General features: G+C 34.6%; 1 protein-coding gene across 22 annotated transcripts in view; it reads left to right on the top strand.

The window, feature by feature from the left end:
- Nucleotides 1-20,467, top strand: part of DLG2 (discs large MAGUK scaffold protein 2) — a 2,173,778-nt gene that overhangs the window by 1,601,063 nt on the left and 552,248 nt on the right. The window contains exon 6 of one of the 22 annotated variants that reach the window (XM_054526122.2): nucleotides 7,376-11,562. The exons of the other annotated variants lie outside the window; for them this stretch is intronic. Within the exon in view, the coding sequence (XP_054382097.1) occupies nucleotides 7,376-7,416 (41 nt within the window). The 3' untranslated portion in view covers nucleotides 7,417-11,562. Of the gene's footprint in view, nucleotides 1-7,375; nucleotides 11,563-20,467 lie in introns of those variants that run through there. 22 annotated transcript variants of the gene reach the window in all.

Below are 20,467 nucleotides of genomic sequence, written 5' to 3'. Positions count from 1 at the left end.
GTAAGAAGATAGAGCTATAAAGAAAATTTTAAGAAATTTTTCTGAAATTTTCTTCAAGAGGCTCACACCCTAGTGGGAAAGTAGACATGTAAATAGTTAGATCATTTTGAGTACTAATGAAGAAGAGTGTCATAGAAGAGACATAAAAGAAGGAGAGGTTATTGCTACCTGGGAGAAAAGGAAGATTGAACTGAGGCTTGAAAGATAGGTGGAGATTTTCCAGGGACAAGAAGTAGTTTGGAGAAGGGCACTTCAGCCAGAGGATTTGCATGAAGCAAAGACCTTAACAGGCAGGAGGCCATGGTAAGGAGTCAGAATGGGCACATTTAAATTATATGGCTTCAAGAGAGAATTCATCTGTAATTGGTCTAATGATAAAACTCAGCAAACCTTTTTATCATGTGTGTTTGCATCTATTGGATTCTCTGAAGGTTGGGAAAAAATAAGCCTACCACTCACTCATGTTCAAAAAAATTATTTCATGGTTGAAGGATCAGTATTACAGAGTTTCACTTTGAGATGAATGTGATAGAGACCAGATTGAGTTTTGTTTTGTTGTTGTTTTCTTTCCTGTGATTAATCATAAGCAAGCCGAATAGTCAAAGTTCATATTAATAACCTAGTTCTAATCACTTTGAGAGGATTATTAATTCATGAATATGAGATCACATGAAGGACAGATATTATCAATACACACAAATCATGACTCTGTTCGATTCTCTATGTCATGTTCAGAGTTTTGTTTGACTCTGTACATTATTATCATAGTTAATATTTGAAATGAAGAGAGATTTTTTGTTGCTGTTATTGTAAAAGCATAGTTTTACAATGAGGTCTTCTATTTTGGTTTGCTCTCTCTAGAATACAGTGATAAGTGGTTTTTTTTTGTTTTTTTTTTGTTTTTAATCTGGACAAGTAGACAGAACTAATAAGAAAATACATTGGTTATACTTTTCCACTTGGGAATGAATTACAAAATCAGAATGTTGTCACTGGTAGGTTATTGGCAGTCAATTGTCCTTCTGTACATTCTTATTTCTATTTTTAGAAACAAAATCAAATATACAAACATTTTATTGAAAAATGCTCTGGAATTTTACATAGACCTACATTATTTTACAAATCATTGTGTTATGGAAGGAATATCACTCTGAACTGCCGTGAAGGAGTAAAATTTTAAACATCCTTCTTGAGTCTACTCAGTGATCTCCAACTTTTGCTGAATTAATATACAAAGTTAAATATTGGCCAACTGATAAAGATGAGGGTGAGAGTTAATAAGGGAATGGTAATATCAATCATTTATCCCAAAAGGTGTTTCTCCCCAGGTATGTTCATTACTTACTTTTTTTAAGTAATATGTTTATAACACTTTCATGTTTAAAGTTGACTTATTCATTATTCATTTAATTGTCTAGAGCTTATTATATGGCAGCTATTTTGCAAGAAGAGCTATAAAGAATTTTTTTTAAATTTGTCTCAAATTTTCTTCAAGAGGCTTCATGTTTTGATCATTGTGTATTCACTATGAAAAAATATGTTTGCTCTTACCTTTGTCTTCACTATCAATTAAGAAAAGAATGATGAGCACAAGTATGATACATGTCCTAAGTAAGCAGCATATATGCACAAATCAAACATGAGTTAGTAGTTGCCAAAACTTTACTGTAGGAGTGGAAACTCTGCTTTTATTTTTCTAATAAAATCTTAACCAAATCATATGTCCGTTTAAAGCAAAGTTACTTTAATTAAAGCAGAAGTGAGAGACCTGAAGCCCTACTTAGCTACAACCCTGTGCCCTTGGTGTCAATAGTTAATTTTGAGTAGTAATTCTATCCCACCATCTCCAATACCTTTGTTACCCATAGTGGCCATCCCTGTAGCCGGGGAACCTCCTAGCACCCCAATTTATTTTAGACCCACCCTAAAACCCATTGACACTTGATTTGAAGAGTGATTTAAAAGAAGACCAAGGGCCTAAAAAATATAATAATAAGGAATCTAACAGAAATGATAATTCTACAGATATAAATATAAAACGCTTTTTGAGCTTTTTCTTAATGCCAAAGTTGTACACAACTCTTTCATGCCCAATTTACAGATGCAAAAATTAAAAGATTTAACAATTTTCCCAAGTTCACAAATTTAAAAAATTGTGAATTTTGGGATTTGAACTTAAGCCTGTTAGAATCCAAAGCCTATGTTCCATTAGATGGATTATTTTTGGTTAAATTTCTTCCACATTAGCCCACTGGGAATATGGAGTGGGGGGGGTTAAGTGTGTTCATTTGTTCATCGAGTCAATAAACAAACATTAATTTAGTTAGGCACTATATCTATAGGTATATAACTATAAGTGTGGAACTATAAAGGTGATTAGACAGAACGTTATGTGTCTTTACACTACTTATTTATAATTCTATCTTCTTTACCAATAAATTATGGACTTAAATATTTTGCTTATTTCTCTGATCCTCCATTCTCTGTAAAGGTTGGATAATAAACTATGCAAGTCCTGAAGTCTTTCAGCTCTATGATTTTACAAGTCTAATCATTATAAAGCCACAGTATTGTATTATGCTAACTACCTTTCCCCTAAAGGAGTCTGGTGTGGTCCTAATTCCATGACTAGGGTGGTTTCTGCTAAACACACAGGTCTTTTCCAAACCAGGCACTACTCCTTTAAAAGCACAATATTTGTATCACTTCAGTGGGAGGTAAAAGCCTTTACTCCCCCTTAGCTTTGTGTGCTATATTATAAGCTGCAAGGTCAACCTCAGTAGAGTTCATTCCTTATGTCTTAGAACTCTGCCTTGGTGCCTCTACTATTTTCCTCCCTCCATCCTATAACTTCTCTTGCTAGGACTCTTCATGTCAGCATACCATCATACATCTATGCAGCTCATCCCTCAAATCAGCCTTCTCATTTCAATTTCTTCTGGAAATATTTTTTTTTAAGTTTCAGAAGTAGAAAAATAAACTAATTTTAACTATTTTGTTTTATTTTGTTTTCTTTCCTATCTAATCCAACCCTCTCGTCTTCTCTTTTGTCTTTGAAACATGTTGTCAATGTAAGAATGCTTACACAATTTGGCTTTGGTCCTTTCTTTCTTTGTCTGGATGCTGTTTGACTCATAAATGCTGGCAAAAGCAGGAGACAGAAGACAAAATATCTGTTCCACATTATGGTATATGGTAAAAAATCAACTGCTTTGTAGTGCCTTGAACAGAAAAGTCAGTTATAAATACTTTAATAAAATATGGTATTTGTTATTTTTAGGTTTCAAGCCAGCAGAGTTGTAAACTGGTGTGTGACTGGAGAAGAAGGTTTCCATTCATATTTCTAGAAAAATATTCAAAATGAGATTTTAAAAGTTTTCAATTCAAATAAATCATGATACCATAATAAAACATTTATTAGTGAGTATTTCTATATATTCAAAGAACCATATTCAAGTATTCTTAATTTCCCATTGTATTATGAGGAGCTGATATGATTTGGCTGTGTCCCCATCCAGATCTCATCTTGAATTCCCAAGTGTTGGGGGAGGGACCCAGTGGGAGGTAATTGAAACATGGGGGCAGGTCTTTCCTGTGCTGTTGTTGTGATAGTGAATAAATCTCAAGAGATCTAGTAGTTTTACAAGGGGGAGTTTCCCTGAACAAGCTCTCTCTTTGACTGCTGCCATCCATGTAAGATGTGACTTGCTCCTCCTTGCCTTCCACCATGATTGTGAGGCCTCCCCAGCCATGTAGAACTGAGTCCATTAAACCATTTTCCTGAATAAATTAAAAAAAAATTGCAACCACCAACTGACCCACCAACCAACCTACAACTAAAAGGTCATGTGAATGACAAACACATATACTGAATAGTCTTTTTTTTTTTCAACAGAGAACTGGGTTTAACTTTATTTTTTATTGTCAACTGACAACTTATAATTGTATAAATTTATGGCATACAAAGTGATATTATAACTTATTAATACAATGTGGAATAATTAAGCTAGTTAATATATCTATCACCTCAAATATTTAACATGCCTTGTGGTGAGAACATTTGAAATTTAGATTTTGAAATATACAATAGTCTATTTTTAACTATATTCACCGGGCTTGGCAGTAGAACCCAAAAAAAAAGAAGAAAAAAGTATATTCCTTCTGTCTGAGATTTTGTACTGTTTGACCATCATCTCCTCATTCTCCTCACCTCTACCCTCTGTAACCACCATTCTACTCTCTGCTTTGATGAGTTCACTTGTTTCCAATTCTACATATAAATGAAAATATAGAGTGTTTATCTTTGCTGGACTTATTTTGCTTAACATAATGTTCTCCAATACCATCTACGTTCTCATGAATGACAAAATTTCTCCTTTTTAAAGGGTGAATCATATTCCATTATTTATATAAACCACATTTTCTTTATCAGTTTATCTCTTAATGGACACTTAGGTTGATTCTGTAACTTGGCTATCATTGTTTCTGTGAACATGAGGTGGCAGATATCTCTTTGACTAACTTCAAAATATTTTGTGTAAACAAACAGAAGTGAGACTGCTGGATCATATGGTAATTCTGTTTTTAGTTTTATTTATTTGCCTGTGATGCTGCTAGGCTGCAAGGCTGTATTTCTTCTGTTGGCCCTCAATCTGCACTAAAGATGATAAGGACCTTTAGTTAGATATGTGTTTCTGAGATTATTAACTATAGGTCAGAGAGTTTGATGCATTTTTTACCATATGAGAAAGTTAGGAATGCAGTGCTTTCTCGTGCCTTCAGATCCCTAGACTTCTCTTTGCAGGAAGGCATGTATTGTTGACCCTTAAACAATGTAGGGTTGGGGTGCAGATACCAGCACAATTGAAAATTCACATATCACTTTTGATTCCCCCAAAACTTAACTATGAACAGCCTACTGGTATTCATTGACAGGAAGCCTTGCCAGTAACATAGTCAATTAACACATATTTTGTATGTTATATGTATTATATACTATATTCTTATAATGAAGTAAGTGAGATAAAAGAAAATATTAAGAAAATCATAAAGAGGAGAAAATGTACTTGGTGTTCATTAAGCAGATTATTGTAAAGGTCTTCATCCTAATCATCTTCACATTGAGTAGGTAAGGAGAAGGATGAAGAGAAGGATTTGGTCTTGCTGTCTGAGGTATTTTCTGGTAAATGATAAATAGAAGAGTATATCCCTATATTTTATGCATTTATGACATACCTAACTTTATGTTAAGTGTTTGCAATATTTCTAGGCTATGCAGTTCATCTGTGGGGTTTTTCCAATTGTCACAAATCTCCAAAAAGTTTTCCAATATATTTATTGAGAAACCATCTGCATATAAATGGGCCAATACAATTTGAACCCATGTTGTTGAATGGCCAACTGTACTATTATATAGAGTAGAAGTAGAAATAAAACTATTTACTTGGCTATGGAGCCAGGTAAATCTAGGTTCAAATCCTGGCTTTTCTACTTGCTACTTTAGTGAACTCAGGTGATGTCTTTAAATATTATGAAGCTTTTATAAAATAGAGATAATAGAAACAAAATTATCTATAGGTTTATTATGAAGACTAATTGACCCAGTTATTGCTCAATGTTTGTCTTTATTGCTGTTATTACCAAATAGCATGACTTTGACTTTTGATTATGGTAGCTAGGAAATCATTACCAGTCAGTATCATTTAGGAAAATGTTCAGGAATCAACTTGTTGAATACTACATTTAAGAACTGTTTTTTGTTTGGTGATCTTTTATTTCAAAACAGTTTACTTAATTTTTGGCAGACTATTTATAATTTTAGTAGTGAAGTAACTCATTGAATCTTCTAGTTTTTATCCCCACTCCCCAAAGACCATGGATATGTTCAGGTTGGATTGATAGTATTTTTAAAAAGAGAAAAATAAAGAAAAATCACCATTTTTTTGCATCCTACTGCTTACATTTATTATCTGCTTTAATTCTCAAAACAACACAAGATTAAAAAGCTGCCTTTTCAAATAACAGCTCTTGCTACTACATCATTGTTTCCCCTCCTTGAATCCTGGATTTTAACAGGAGAGATTTATTGCTCCTTGAGGAATTCCATTAACATTTTGGCTACCACCTTTGAAAACCTGCTTGTTTAATATACTTTAACCCCTAGATGTATTTTTTAAAAGCATGTTTTGCAGTCTACTTCCCACCACCCACACTCCCCCCGAACAAATGTTTCTGTTGTTTCTTCTTCCATTTTTCTACTTTTTCATTTTCTAAAATATTATCTCAAAAAGAACCGTTCTTTCAGTATTAAAAGATATGCTTTTGCTCAAAAGTCAGATAATGCAAAATGATTTCTGCCTCACTAACATTTCTTTGTTTTCTTTGGAGAAGAGAATGAAGAAGAGGTTTTTCCTCTCCTGCTAGCAGCTGAGTCCTTTTGTTTGGCTGGCCCAGTGAGGCTTTTGTTTCTGTAGAAGAGAGCCCTGTTATTTCTCAAAAGCTTTTGTGTGCAACACTTCCTCCTGTGTTTCTGCTCACCCAGCACATTTTGCAGGAGTAAATGTCAAAAAGACTAAGTGTTGTTGAGCTTGGTTGTGTTTTATGATGTTGTTGTTCTCCCTAGAAATCTTTTTATGAACAGATACTTAATTCTGTTGCTGGATAGTGGATGTGTTGGCCATTCTGGTTTTGTTTGTTTGATTTTGGTGTTTTGGGGTCAGAGAAAAGGATGCCCTGAATATTTTTAACAAGCTTTTCCTGTGAGTCCTGCTGTTTCTGACAAATTCCTGGAATCTGACAGAAGGGCATCTGTGGATATAATGGTGGTAACACTTGAAAGTATTTTTCATCTGTAATTGTGCCTGCATTGAAGGTTGCTTCTTTCCTGATGTGTTCAGTAAGAAGTGGTTATTTTGGCCAGGTGGGGTGACTCACACCTATAATCTCAGCACTTTGGGAAGCCGAGGCGGGCAGATCATCTGAGGTTGGGAGTTCAAGACCAGCCTGACCAACATGGAGAAACCCTGTCTCTACTAAAAATACAGAATTAGCCGGGTGTGGTGGCACATGCCTGTAGTCCCAGCTACTCAGGAGGCTGAGGCAGGAGAATCACTTGAACCCGGTAGGCGGAGGTTGCGGTGAGCCAATTGCACTCCAGCCTGGGCAACAAGAGTGAAACTCCGTCTCAAAAAAAAATTAAAAAAAAAAAAAAAGAAGTAGTTGTTTTTCTCAATAACAATGAGAAAAAAGTGAAATAATATACTCAGGTTTAAAAAATTCCCTAATATGTAACTTATTTCCCCAGTTTGATGTTATCAGCTATCCAATGTATCTAGACGGCAGTGATTTCTTTCTCTACCTGGAGTTCCAACCACAGGTACTGTCATGGACTCATATTTCCTAAGCAGTTGCTGCTGACAAGCATATCAGAGAGGAGTATCCTATTATTAGCAGCTGCTTAAGGACCAGGCTGGAAGAAGTTCTAAGACCTGTCAGCTCCTTCTCTTGAGAACTACTGCAGCAGCACAACTAGGGTCAGCTCTTTTGTCAAGAATAGGTTGAAACATGAACTTTTGGGGAGAAAGGGCTTATAACAGATTGTAATTTTTTTTTTTTTCTTTTTCAGCTTGGTGAAGTTGAAATAGTAGAGGTTTGGTTGTCAGATTAGGTTCAGTTGCAGGATATGATTCTTATTTGTACATGTCCATTAACATAGAAATTCTGAGTCTCAGTTACTTTTTCTGTAAGATGAGAATAACAATAATACCAATGTTAAAGTGTGGCTTTCTGGTTTAAGTAATATAATAGTATATAAAGGGGCTAGAAAATAGATACACCCAGTAGATATTCCACAAATGGCAGTTCTTATTATATGTGTTCTAGAGTTAAATACTCATCTCTATAGTCCCTCCTTCTGTTTCTGTAACTTTCTATACCCTTTCTATATTGTTTGCTGATTTAGGACATCAATCTGCCCAAGGCCTACTGATTTAGGAAGAAAGTGTGTGGGCCCAGCTTTCTTAGTGTTAGGGGCACTTAAAGTAGTATCCATAGTGAAAAAGTCACCCTCTAATTGCCCTATAATTGGCTCTAGCACTTTAAGGCTTTGAAAATTTTATAACCAACAGAACTTCCCACACTATCTTTTAATGGCAGTCGTTCTAATTTATGGGCTTTATATGCTGCCTGAGAGAGCTGAATGGAAGACATTATTGTGAAGGGGCTATGCAGATAGCAATACAAATGGCCTTGCCCACAAGGCATGGAAGACAAACACTGAAAATGAAAAAAGGAAAAATAACCAAGCAGTACACTTGCAGAAATAACTCTTATGACTTCAAAACATTAAAAATAAAACTGCTTTCCTGTGTGTCTGTCCTTGACAGTGATTTCATCTTTTTAGCTGCCTTTCAGCTTGTTTTATTTACAGCTACGAAGGATACAAGCCACTGAATGAAGAGTACATTTTCTCTTTCTCACATTCAAATATTATATGTGTGTGTATAATATTAATTAAACATACAGTGGGCTCATTTTTATTTATATACCTGTTTGCATGTATGTATGTAAGTATGTAGTGACAACATGAATATATACTGCATGTATATGAATATATATACGCACATATCATCTATATCTATATGTATTTCGTAACATACACATATTCCTTTTCTGTTTCAATGCAAGTCTTCCTCATGTATTTACTCACAGACATAAAGAATACCTAAATGTTAACAACTTCAATATATACCTGGATTTATAACCTTGATGTACAAAATTCTCTGCCTTCTCAAATCCCCCTTTCCTTTCATATCCCAATTTAGAGTTCAAGCCCCCAGCTTGAAAACTCCAGTGCCTTCCTCAGCATTTCTCACAATTGTCTCCTGGCCACCTCTAGTCCTGAAGTTCCTTAGCCATCCCCCACAGGCAAGTTCTCCCTGTGCTTTTCCCCGTAGTCCAGAATCTGCCATCTTGTTCCTCTGGCATGCCCTCTCTCTGTGTTAGTTTGCTGTAGCTGCCATAACAAAGTACCACAAATTAAGTGGCTTAAACAACAAAGTTTGTGTCTCATACTTCTGGAGGGTAGAAGTCTGAGATCGAGATATTAGTAAGGTTGTTTCCTTCTGAAGACTGTGAGAGAGAATCTGTTCCATGACTCTCTCCCAGCTTCCAGTAGTTTGCCGGAAATCTTTGGCATTCCGTGGCTTAGGGATGAATCACTCTTCTTTCTCCTTCGGTCTTCACGTGTCATTCTCCCTGTATGCATGTCTGTTTCTGTGTCCAAATTTTCCATTTATTAAAACAAACACAGTTTCATTGGATTAGGGACCACTCTAATAACTTCATCTTAATATAATCATCTTCAAACACCCTATTTCTAAATAAAGTCACAGATACTGGAGATTAGAACTTCACCATCTTTTGGGAGAACAAGATTAAACCCACAACATTCCCTCTCTCAAAAAATCCTCCTTACGTCTTTTCCCTATGTATCTACCAGGGAAACATTCAAAATTCATGATCTGTTATTTTGTAGAGAAATGTACCTTTCTTTATTTCACCCTTCTAGTTCATTCTTGGGGCCTATTTTGACAGAATTAAAATTTTCAATATAAACTTGGACTTATAACCTTGAGGTCACAAAACTCTGCCTTCTAGAATCACCCTTTCCTTTAATATCCTAGTTAAGAGCTCAAGCTCCTGGAAATACATAGAATTTTCTTTACTAAAAAACACAAATACATGCACACATAGAGAATACTGAACGGCATATTGTGTATGCATTTTTTTTACCATTTTGTTATACAATAAAACACAGCTACAAAAAAGCATACAAAATACATATTGTTTAATGTATTATTTTATATAATTATTATGAGACAAAAATCCTGTAACCACCACCTAGAACAAAGAACTTTGCCAGCTACCAGAACACTTCTACATGCCTATTGTAATCACAGTTCTTTCTCTCCTTCTGAAAGTAACCACTAATCTGACTTTAAAAGTAGTCCTTTATGTTTTTTTCATCTATTCCTGTATGTTTTATGCTGGATGCTCTATTCCTATATGTTTTCCTGGATACTCCATTTTAGTCTTGCCCATTTTTTTAGCTTAATTTGTCTTTTCAGTTTTCTTTAATTCCACTCTATATTTTATTTACCTTATAGTTTATCTGCTGAAGAACTCAGGCCATTAGACCTATATAGTTTGCCAAGTCTACTCATCTCTAATGTATGCCCATAATATAGTTCAATATGTCTCTCTCTGCTCTTTCAAAAAAGAAAAAAAAAATGGCAGCTGGATCCAGAGGTATAATCAGACTCATGTGTGATCCCTTTGCTAGACTATAGGTGATGGCACGCCCTTTTATAATAAAGCAAGTAATATTATTTTCACTCTTTTTTACATTAGCAGCCATTAATGTTCAATTCTTAATGTGATAATATTTCTATCAATTTTGTTTCTATTTATTATCTGGAATAATTTTGCAAAGAGCCATTTATCCTCATTTATTATAGTTGTAGAGCTTATATAAGAAAGGCATTGTAAGTGATTGATTCTTTTTTACTACTTAGCCAGTTCTCAAGATAATGAGTTGTTTCCTTGTCATCCTGAAAGGTACAATTAGTTGTATTATTATGACTATTATTAAAAGTATTATTTTGAACTAATGAATTTAAACATAACTGAAATGAACAAAAAAATGGATTAAGGAAAAGTGAACAGAGCCTCAGTGACCTGTACAATAATACCTAGCAGTTTAGTATATCTGTAACTGGATCCTCACTAGGAGAGGAAAGAGATAATGATCAGAAAAAAAGAAAAGAAAAAAATTAGCTAAAATTTTCTCAAATTTAATCAAAAACATTAACATACAGATCCAAGAAGTTTCAAACAGGATAAATACAAACAAATAAAGCAAACTACTACCACAATGGATATAGAGACACTGCAGAAAACCAATGATAAAATAAAAGCAGTAAGAGAAAACAAGTACATTATAAAATGGAGAACCAGATAAGAATTATTCCTGACTTCTCATCAGAAACAACATAGGCTATAAGCCAATTGAATGACATTTTTAAAGGGCTGAAAGATAATATGGAATGTTAAAGTGCTTAGAACAGTGCCTGGCACATAGTAGATACCAAATACTTTTTAAGTGTTGTAATTATTGTTATGAGCTTTATTTTCAATGTTCTTCTTCAAGGTGATAGAGACCACTGAGTGAATATGGCATCCTTTTCTTAGTACTTAACAGGACAATTTAATGAGCTGCTTTCTAAAAGAAAATGTAATTTTTGTGTGAAACACCAGGCCCCCAGGTGTCATGGTAGCTATTTCATTGATATTATTCCAAAAGAGCCAGCTAAATACATGAAATTAAAATATCTGCATGAAATTTGTAGCTCTCTTTATTCAAGCACACATATGGAAACTTCACTTTGATTAGATACATAATTTATGAGATATTTTTCAAATATTTGATCTCAGAATAACAATTTAAAAATGGAAAAATAAATGCATTTTCATTTAAAAGCTTAATAAAGAATTTCTTTCCAATTGTGACTGATTTAATTTACATATAACATTGGTTTCAAAATCCTCTATGAGTATGTTTTTGTTCTTTCTTCTCTTTATTTGTTTATAATCATCTGTGAATTTGTAGGCAGAAGACTATACTTTATTACATAATGCATTATTCAAATAGAATAATATTTGAAAAGGCTATGCTTATTTACACAGTTTTAAAAATGCCCTTTTTAAAAATTCATTGGCTAGTTGTTCTCTTTGCTCTTCCTGGTCTGAAATAATAATTCTCTACAATGCTGACCTGACATACTTGTTTCCTCAAACTGCCATGCTTTCTCTCTCCTTTTTTTTTTCATTGAAGTCTTTGCGTATGGTATGTTCTCTGTGTAGTACTCTCCTCAATACCACACTGGGTTGGCTCCTAATCTTCCTTCAGAATTCAACACAAAAAGTTAACTTCCATTGGGGAATACTCTCCTCTATGTTCTCAAAGTATGGTGTATTTATTCTCATCACTCTATTTATTTAGGCAACATAGTATAATAATTAATAGTGCAACCTTGACTCAGATTCTATGTAAATCTTGGTTCTACAAGATTCTTGCTGTATGACCTTGGGAATGTTTTACTTGATCTCTTATCCTTTGTTTCCTCTTCAACAAAATAAGAATAATAATTGTACCTACCTTATAAGGTGATGTGGCAATCTAAAAAAGGTTAACAATGGAACAAAATAGAGAACCCAGAAATAAGACCATGCACCTACAACCATCTGATCATCAACAAACCTGACAAAAACAAGCAATGGGGAAATGATTTTTTATTTAATAAATGATGCTGGGAGAACTGGCTAGCCACAGGCAGAAAATTGAAACTGGACCCCTTCCTTATACCATATACAAAAATCAACTCAAGATGGATTAAGGACTTAAATGTAAAACCCAAAATTATAAAAGCCGTCGAAGACAACCTAGGCAATACCATTCAAGACATAGGCATGAGGAAATATTTTATGATGAAGATACCAAAAGTTGTTGCAACAAATGCAAAAATTGACATATGGGATATAAGAAACTATCAACAGAGTAAACAGACAACCTACAGAATAGGAGAAAAATTTTACAATCTATCTATCTAACAAAGGTCTAATATCCAGTATCTGTAAGGAACTTAAACAAGTTTACAAGAAAAAAATAACCACATTAGAAAGTGGACAAAGGAAATGAACAGACATTTCTCAAAGGAAGACATAGGTGTGGCCAACAAACATATGAAAAAAAGCTCAACATCACTGATCATTAGAGAAATGCAAATAAAAACCACAAAGAGATACCATCTCACACCAGTCAGAATGGCTATTATTAAAAGGCAAAAAAACAACAGCTGCTGATGAGGCTGTGGAGAAAAAGGAATGCTTTTACACTGTTGGTGGGAGTGTAAATTAGTTCGACCATTGTGGAAGACAGTGTGAGGATTCCTCAAAGACCTAGGGCCACAAAAATTCAACCTAGCAATCCCATTACTGAATATATACCCAAAGGAATATAAATCATTCTATTATAAAGATACATGCACATGTAAGTTCATTGTAGCACTATTCACAATAGCAAAGACATAGAATCAGCCTAAATACTGATCAGTGATAGACTAGATAAAGAAAATGTGGTACATATACACCATGGAATACTATGCAGCCATAAAGAGGAACGAGATCATGTCCTTTGCAGGGACATGGATGGAGCTAGAGGCCATTATTTTCAGCAAACTAACACAAGAACAGAAAACCAAATACCGCCTGTTCTCACTTATAACTGGGAGCTGACTGATAAGAACACATGGACACATGGGGGGAAACAACATACACTGGGGCCTGTTGGAGAGTGGGGAGTGGAAAAAGGGAGAGCATCAGGAAGAATAGCTAATAGATGCTGGGATTAATACCTGGGTGATGGGATGATCTGTACAGCAAACCACCATAGCACACATTTACCTATGTAACAGACCTGCACATGCTGCACATGTACCCCTGAACTTAAAAGTTGGAAATTTAAACAAAAAATGTAGAAGGTTAATACACACAAGTCTTAGAAAAGTTCCTGGCAATGATAGTGCTAAGTCAGTGAGTGCTAATAGAGTTTTCATATGTAATCATCTTTCTACTTGGCACGTGCTTCTTTATATTTAGTGATCAATTAATAATTATGATGTGAATGAATTAAGCCATAGTAGCCTCTGCTTATAAATTGTTTGTAAAATCAATCTAATTAATATTTATTGAGTACCGACAATATGTCTTGACACTTATTTATTGAATAGGTGAATGATTAAATGTACAAAATCCAATATTGAATGCTATTCTACAAAAGTAAAGGTAAAAAAATCAATGTGAAGTGGTTTCTTTGGGAACAATTTTTTGGAAGAAATTAATGAGTATCTACACTAAATTACATATGTATTCAAATGGGTAAACCATGGAAGGGGACTTTCTAGAACAAGAAGTAACATTCTCGAGGGTGGAGATATGCTGTGTAGACGTTGGCCTTTTTTATCTCAAAACTAATTATACAGAAAAAAAAAGTCTGTATCAGGATTATGATGTAGGCAGGTGCAGCTATGCTAGAAATATCGTTGATTTTACATTGGATTGTGAAAGAGAAAGTACATTGTAAAATCATGCCTTTCATAACAGCGGATTGGAATGCCCTCTTCCTGATTTATTAGCTGTGGGAATGCAAACATGTTGTTGAACTTTTCTAAGACTCATTACATGTTAAGTTGTAGTAATAGTTGGCCCAAGGATTAAATAAAACTATGCAGGCAATTCTTTCAGACAATGTGCCTGGCACATGGTATGTAGTCAATAAGAACTCATTTGTGTAATAGGAACAAGACTGGTTGACCAGATTGGTCAGATACAGAGAAGATTCTTTAAACGTTTTATTTTCATTTAAAATATTAATGTATATTAAATTGCCTATTTTTATTTAAAGTGGTCCCCATGGGTCTCAACCATTTTTTATGAAGAAAATTTACTGATAATAAAAGACATTGGGAAAGTAATATAAGTGTCCAAATACTTCTAGACTCTGTTTCTTCTTAACCTTTCATAATTATCTTGCCCACATTAACTTAATGGCATGTTTTAAACATTTGGTGTTTCACAAGCCTTTCCAAAACATTCACCTTATATTTTATAGAAACACTAAGATGAGTATTTTATCAATTCACAAAATATTTAATCAAATTACATAATTACAGCAATAACAACTGACATAATTAACAAGTTAAAGGGAGATAAATGGGTTAGGTAAAAAATTCAAAGGAATCTTGATAAATACACAACTCTACTAGGTATATATACAGTTCTGTTTGGTAAGTGTACAACTCTACTTGTTTGCAGAGCGTTGTGAAGATATACTCAAGAGCAGCTTTCTAGCCATGAACAGTTAGCATGTCCAGGTCCAGTCAAGACAGTTATGAGTTTTGGTTAATTAAGCAAGTTTTTAACTGAAGTCGGGGAGCTTTTTTTTTTTTCTTTTTTTGTTTGAGACGTAGTCCCACTCTGTCACCCAGGCTGGAGCTCAGTGGTGCAAAGTCAGCTCACTGCAACCTCCACCTCCCTGGTTCAAGGAATTCTCCCACCTCAGCCTCCCGAGTAGCTGGAATTACAGGCGTGCACCACCATACCCGGCTGATTTTTGTATTTTTAGTAGAGACGGGGTTTCACCACATTGGCCAGGCTGATCTCGAACTCCTGACCTCATGATCCACCCACCTTGGCCTCCCAGAGTGCTGGGATTACAGGCGTGAGCCCCCACGCCTGGCTGGAGACTTCTATTATATAATACTACTATTGCTGTAGGCTATTGAAGAGGTCAAATCAGTTCTATTAACGGAAATATCACTTCAATAACGTTCTGCAATCACTCTGATATCTATGTTCACATAGGAATTTAAACATATTTCATAAATATAGCACTTCTCCCTGATGCTACAGTTTATTTATTTTTCCATTCTAGACTATGAGCTCCTCAGTATTAGATACCTGTTCTCTTTGTGAAGCTTGTCCCTAGCCCATAGTAGGTACTAGGAGATGTGTAGTATGAAGTCTAGAAGCTTAGTCTCGTGAGAAAAAGTAGAAGAAACTAGGTCTGCTTCACTTAAAACAAAGAAGATAAGGTGGCTGTAATAGCTGGCTTCAAAATCTCTGCTTTCCAAGTAACTGAGCCAGGCTTTTAGCTCAGGTTCTGCAATTAAACAGCTTTGTAACTCTGAGAAATTACTTCATTTCTGGAGGTCTTAGTTTAATCCCTGAAAAATTAGAGAAGTAAGACAGATGATCTGGGGAATCCCTTCTAAAGGTAGTTGTTCTACCTATTTAAAGGGACATCATTTATAGGGACAGACAACCCAGCTTATTCTCTTTTCCTTTAAAAGACAGATCTGAGACCTGTTGATAGAAGTAATAACATCATAGCCAATTAATTAATATGGAGAAAAAAGAAATGTTAATTGTTCCACCTTGGTTACAGTGTATTTAAGTAAAAGCTAGATGGCCATATGCATGGACCTGGAGCGGGGATTCGATTAGATTAACCCCAAGATCCCTTCCAATTATAAGATTCTTTGACTATTAAGTCAAAGGGAAAAATGAAGCAAAAGTGCTCAACTTCCTTTTTATTTAACTCTTCTGACTGATCCTGCTTTCCTACTGTTTATTCACATGTGCTACTTTACGGGGAGTAATCTTAAATTTACTTTTCTCCCCTTCAACCTAACCACAGACTCTGTTTTGAAACCCTGAATATTTTGACAGTAAAACAGAAACAAGTCACAATCTCATAGTCTCCCTGGTAAACTGGAGAGAATCCCAACTGCATTTGACAACTATATTCCAAAGTTTTCAATAGTAATGCCTACATGCAATATATAAATGCCACAAAATGCCACCATCGAATGACCCAACAGTGGTCAAGGTCAGTGGATGCTGGAAGTCTCACCAAGTTTTCCAAAGGCTATTAGAGTAAACAGGAAGTCAAGAGTAGCTTGACTCCCTGCTTCTGTCCTACTCTGTGCGTTTCTTGCCAAAAATCAAGGTCTGTATTTCTTCTGTCTTACAAATAGTACGTGATGATCTAGAGTACATAAGGACACTTGCAAAAGCCTGAGACCAGAGAAACAATAAGTAAAATGTTTCATGACAGCTACTACTGTGTTGTGGAAATTATTTATTCTTAGACATAAGTTGATAAACTTCAAAATATAGCATTAGCAGATTTTGTTAGTCCTGAAAAGCAAGTGAACTATCCTAAAAGCTAGGAAATCTGTTTTATTATTTTCTGTATATGTTAGTCTCACAGAAAATATCCCATTTTGGATTTTAATCAGGATAAAAAACAAGCTTCATCTAGCAAATTATTGCTTCAAAATCCAATTAATTGAAGGATTTTATAAAAAATACAATCCACATTATATTTTTATAGCTTTGAATTGAAACACATGTAATTTTTTAATTTTAAAAATTAAAAAATAAAACAAATGTGCTATGGACATGTATTTCTTTATTTGATGACCAGAAAACATTAGCACTAAAGTGTGGTAGTATTTTTTAGTGCCAAGGTTTTAACTCTCTTGTACTCATAGAGCATAGCATGGTCCAAATGCTATATTTGGCCACGTTCATTGTTTCATTTCCTAATGGGCAAAGCTGTCGCTGAAGGACTAAGCTTTTTCCTTACCCTCAGAAATGTAGATCCAGATTATTTTTATTATTAGATGCACAGCTTTGACTTAGCCCTGGAAAGTACCCTGAATTATAACTGACTTAAAGGAGTAAAAATGCTAACTGACAATAATGAGTCTTCTCACAATCTGTAACATTTAGAGGAGTAAAGCTGTTTTTTGTCATTATTTATTTATTTATTTATTTATTTATTTATTTTTTAGAGATGGGGCCTTGCTCTGTCACCCAAGCTGGAATACAGTGGTACCGTCACGACTCACTGCAGCTTTTAACTCCCAGGCTCAAGTGATCCTCCAACTTCAGCCTCCAGAGTAGCTGGAACCACAGGCACATGCCACCACACCTGGCTAGTTTTTGTATTTTTTTTATAGAGTCAGGGTATTGCTATTTTGCCCAGGCTAGTCTCAACTCCTGGGCTCAAGTAATCCTCCTACTTCAGCCTCCCAAAGTGCTAGGATTATGAGCATAAACTGCCATGCCCAGCCAAGCTGTCTTTATTTAACTGGCTTATTGTATCCTTAAAATACACATTTAAAGTAATATTACCAAAATCAACATTTTTAAGTTCACTCAACCTGTTTTATTTTTTGTTTTTTATAGTGGCCAAAAAGATTTTTCATGCTTCTCAAAGTAAATAAAATAATTTTAAAAACTTATAAGACAAGAGGAAGGAGAAAATTACATAGTTTGTGATTAGAAATAATTTGAAATACAGGAAAGTAATTACTTAGAAATTAAAGATGATTTTTAATTTGGTCAAATGCAAAGATTTGATAATGCAAGAGTTGTATACCCAGTTTACACATTAAGATTAATTGATCGAATCGAGACTTCAGCAACCACTGTCTAGGGCAAAGACACAAGCACATAATTAATGATAATAATGCTCAAGTGTTTATATCATGTCAGTAGGTATTTTGATTGCTCTCATTTTGCTATTGGTATCAAATTAAAAACTAAACAATTCCTTTTAAAAATTATGTTGTCATACTTCAGTTGGTACAATATTTGGGAAAGGAGCTAGGACTTTTCCTAGCATATCAACTTTTGGTTTTATTAAAATGCACACATCAGCCAGACTCAGTAGCTCATGCTTGTAATCCCATCACCTTGGGAGACGGAGGCAGGAGGATTACTTGAGCCCAAGAATTCAAGACCAGCCTGGGAAACATAGCAAGACCCTGTCATTACAAAAGTAAAACTAAATAAAAAAATTGGCTGGGAGTAGTCGTATGTACCTGGAGTCCCACTGACTTGGGAGGCTGAGGCAGGAAAATTGCTTGAGCTCAGAAGTTCAAGGTTACGGGGAGCTATGATTGTACCACTGCACTCCAGCAGTAAGATCCAGTCTCAAAAAAAAAAAAAAAAAAAAAAAGATAATACAATTAAAATACATGGATCATTCATTTTATCATTCAAAATAAATGTCAGTGGTCATGATCATTTATGTCATTCTCAGAAATCTTTACATAGATCTAAAATTTAACAATATGTGTTACAGTTAAAGATGAGTTCTAGCTGATGCCGGTGTGAGAAATATTAGTATTTTCATACTATTAAGATTTTTTTCTTGAGGTATCTTTTAAGTTCATTTTTATTGTTTCTGCTACTAAGATTAGTGTGTATTTGTAGAATGCTTCAGAGTTTGTGATACCAGAACACAGTGCACAAACTGGGAGGCTGAATAGAACAATAAGCTTAAGAAGAAAGGCTTTGCTGCCAGACAGTCTTGGATTCACGTCTTGGCCCACAGGTTGTTAAATCATTGACCTTAAGAAAACTACTTAACATCTTTAATCTTTATTTTCTTGTTTGTAAAATGTTATAATACCTGCCTCATTGGTTTTATTTTAATGAGATGAAATGAGATAAGGTATAGTGAATGAAATGTAATTTTCTTTGTACCTAGCATATAGTAAATAATAAAAACAATCATTATTGTCCCTCATTTAATATTGTTATCTCATTTAATATTTATTTCTCCAGAGAATAACCTTTAAAACTCCACACTGCCCAGTATCAAACTAGACAGAAGTATTAACTTGGTCACCCACCCAAGGACCCTTCACTTTAGCTGTTCTCTGTTCACCCTTGTAGGAATCAAATAAAAAGTCACTTTTGATAGAAAACAAATAGGCAGCTTAACTTTTCCTTGCTAAATTCACCCCTCAAGTTATACAACCTCATTACTGAAGAATAGATCAGAAAAAAATCATACCATATAAAGAATAGGAAGCATACAACATGCTCATTTTAGTATGTGAGCTTTAGGAGCTTGAGTTAGCATCTTTATGGATATATTTCTGCATTTTCACCTCTAGAATCATTTCCTATAGGTTTGGGGATAGGTTTTGTGCGGTCGAGGGTGATGTTTGTTTGTTTTGCATCTTGAATGCCAAAATATCATGGCAAATGTGAGAGGGATTTATATCTTAACATTTCGAATCTTCTAGGCATATTCCAACTTAAAATTCCTGAATAAGGACCAAAATGGCATACTATTAGTCCTATACATGAAGTAAAATATAAGAAACCATAGTTAAAAGCTATAGGAATCAAAAATCTAAGATGCTGATACAATAAAGAAAACAGCAGCAATCTTGATTTGTTTATTCATCCTGTTAACAAATATTTATTGAGAGTCTAATATTTTCTAGGTATAGAGCATCAAGAAGAGAGGTAATTTGAGTAGTACATGCTTGAGTCCCACTCTAGGTCAAAAAACAACAAAAAAAAAAGAAAGAAAAAATCTGTAGATAAAGACAGACACTAGATGTAACTGCACAAAGAAGAGAGTGATCCACCTAATGACAACTGGGTCATCCCAGGAACTCTTATTTGAATGGTCCCCTATTCCTCCTAGATCTATTAATATATTACTCCTTGTTTTACCTCTACCCAAAGGATCAAATTTGTTTTAGATCTTGTTTTGCCTCTACCCAATGTGCAAATTTATTTTTGATATGTATGAATTCACCTGACTTCACTTGTCAGAGCTTTTTTTCTTCTTTTTCTTTTTACCCTTCTCTCTCTCTTATCAAAATACCTGTTGTGGATATTTTTGTATGACTATCTCTCTAGTCTTCTCCAATATGCTTATTGAAAGTATTTGATGATCTTTTGGAAAGGCAGGAATGTTCTGGAACAGTTCTTAAACCTAATTTCCATCTGTCAACAGCTGTCTGAATAGAGA

The sequence above is a fragment of the Pongo abelii genome, chromosome 9 (assembly GCF_028885655.2).
Source record: "Pongo abelii isolate AG06213 chromosome 9, NHGRI_mPonAbe1-v2.0_pri, whole genome shotgun sequence".
NCBI lineage: Eukaryota > Metazoa > Chordata > Mammalia > Primates > Hominidae > Pongo > Pongo abelii.
This window is presented reverse-complemented; position numbering and strand designations above follow the sequence as displayed.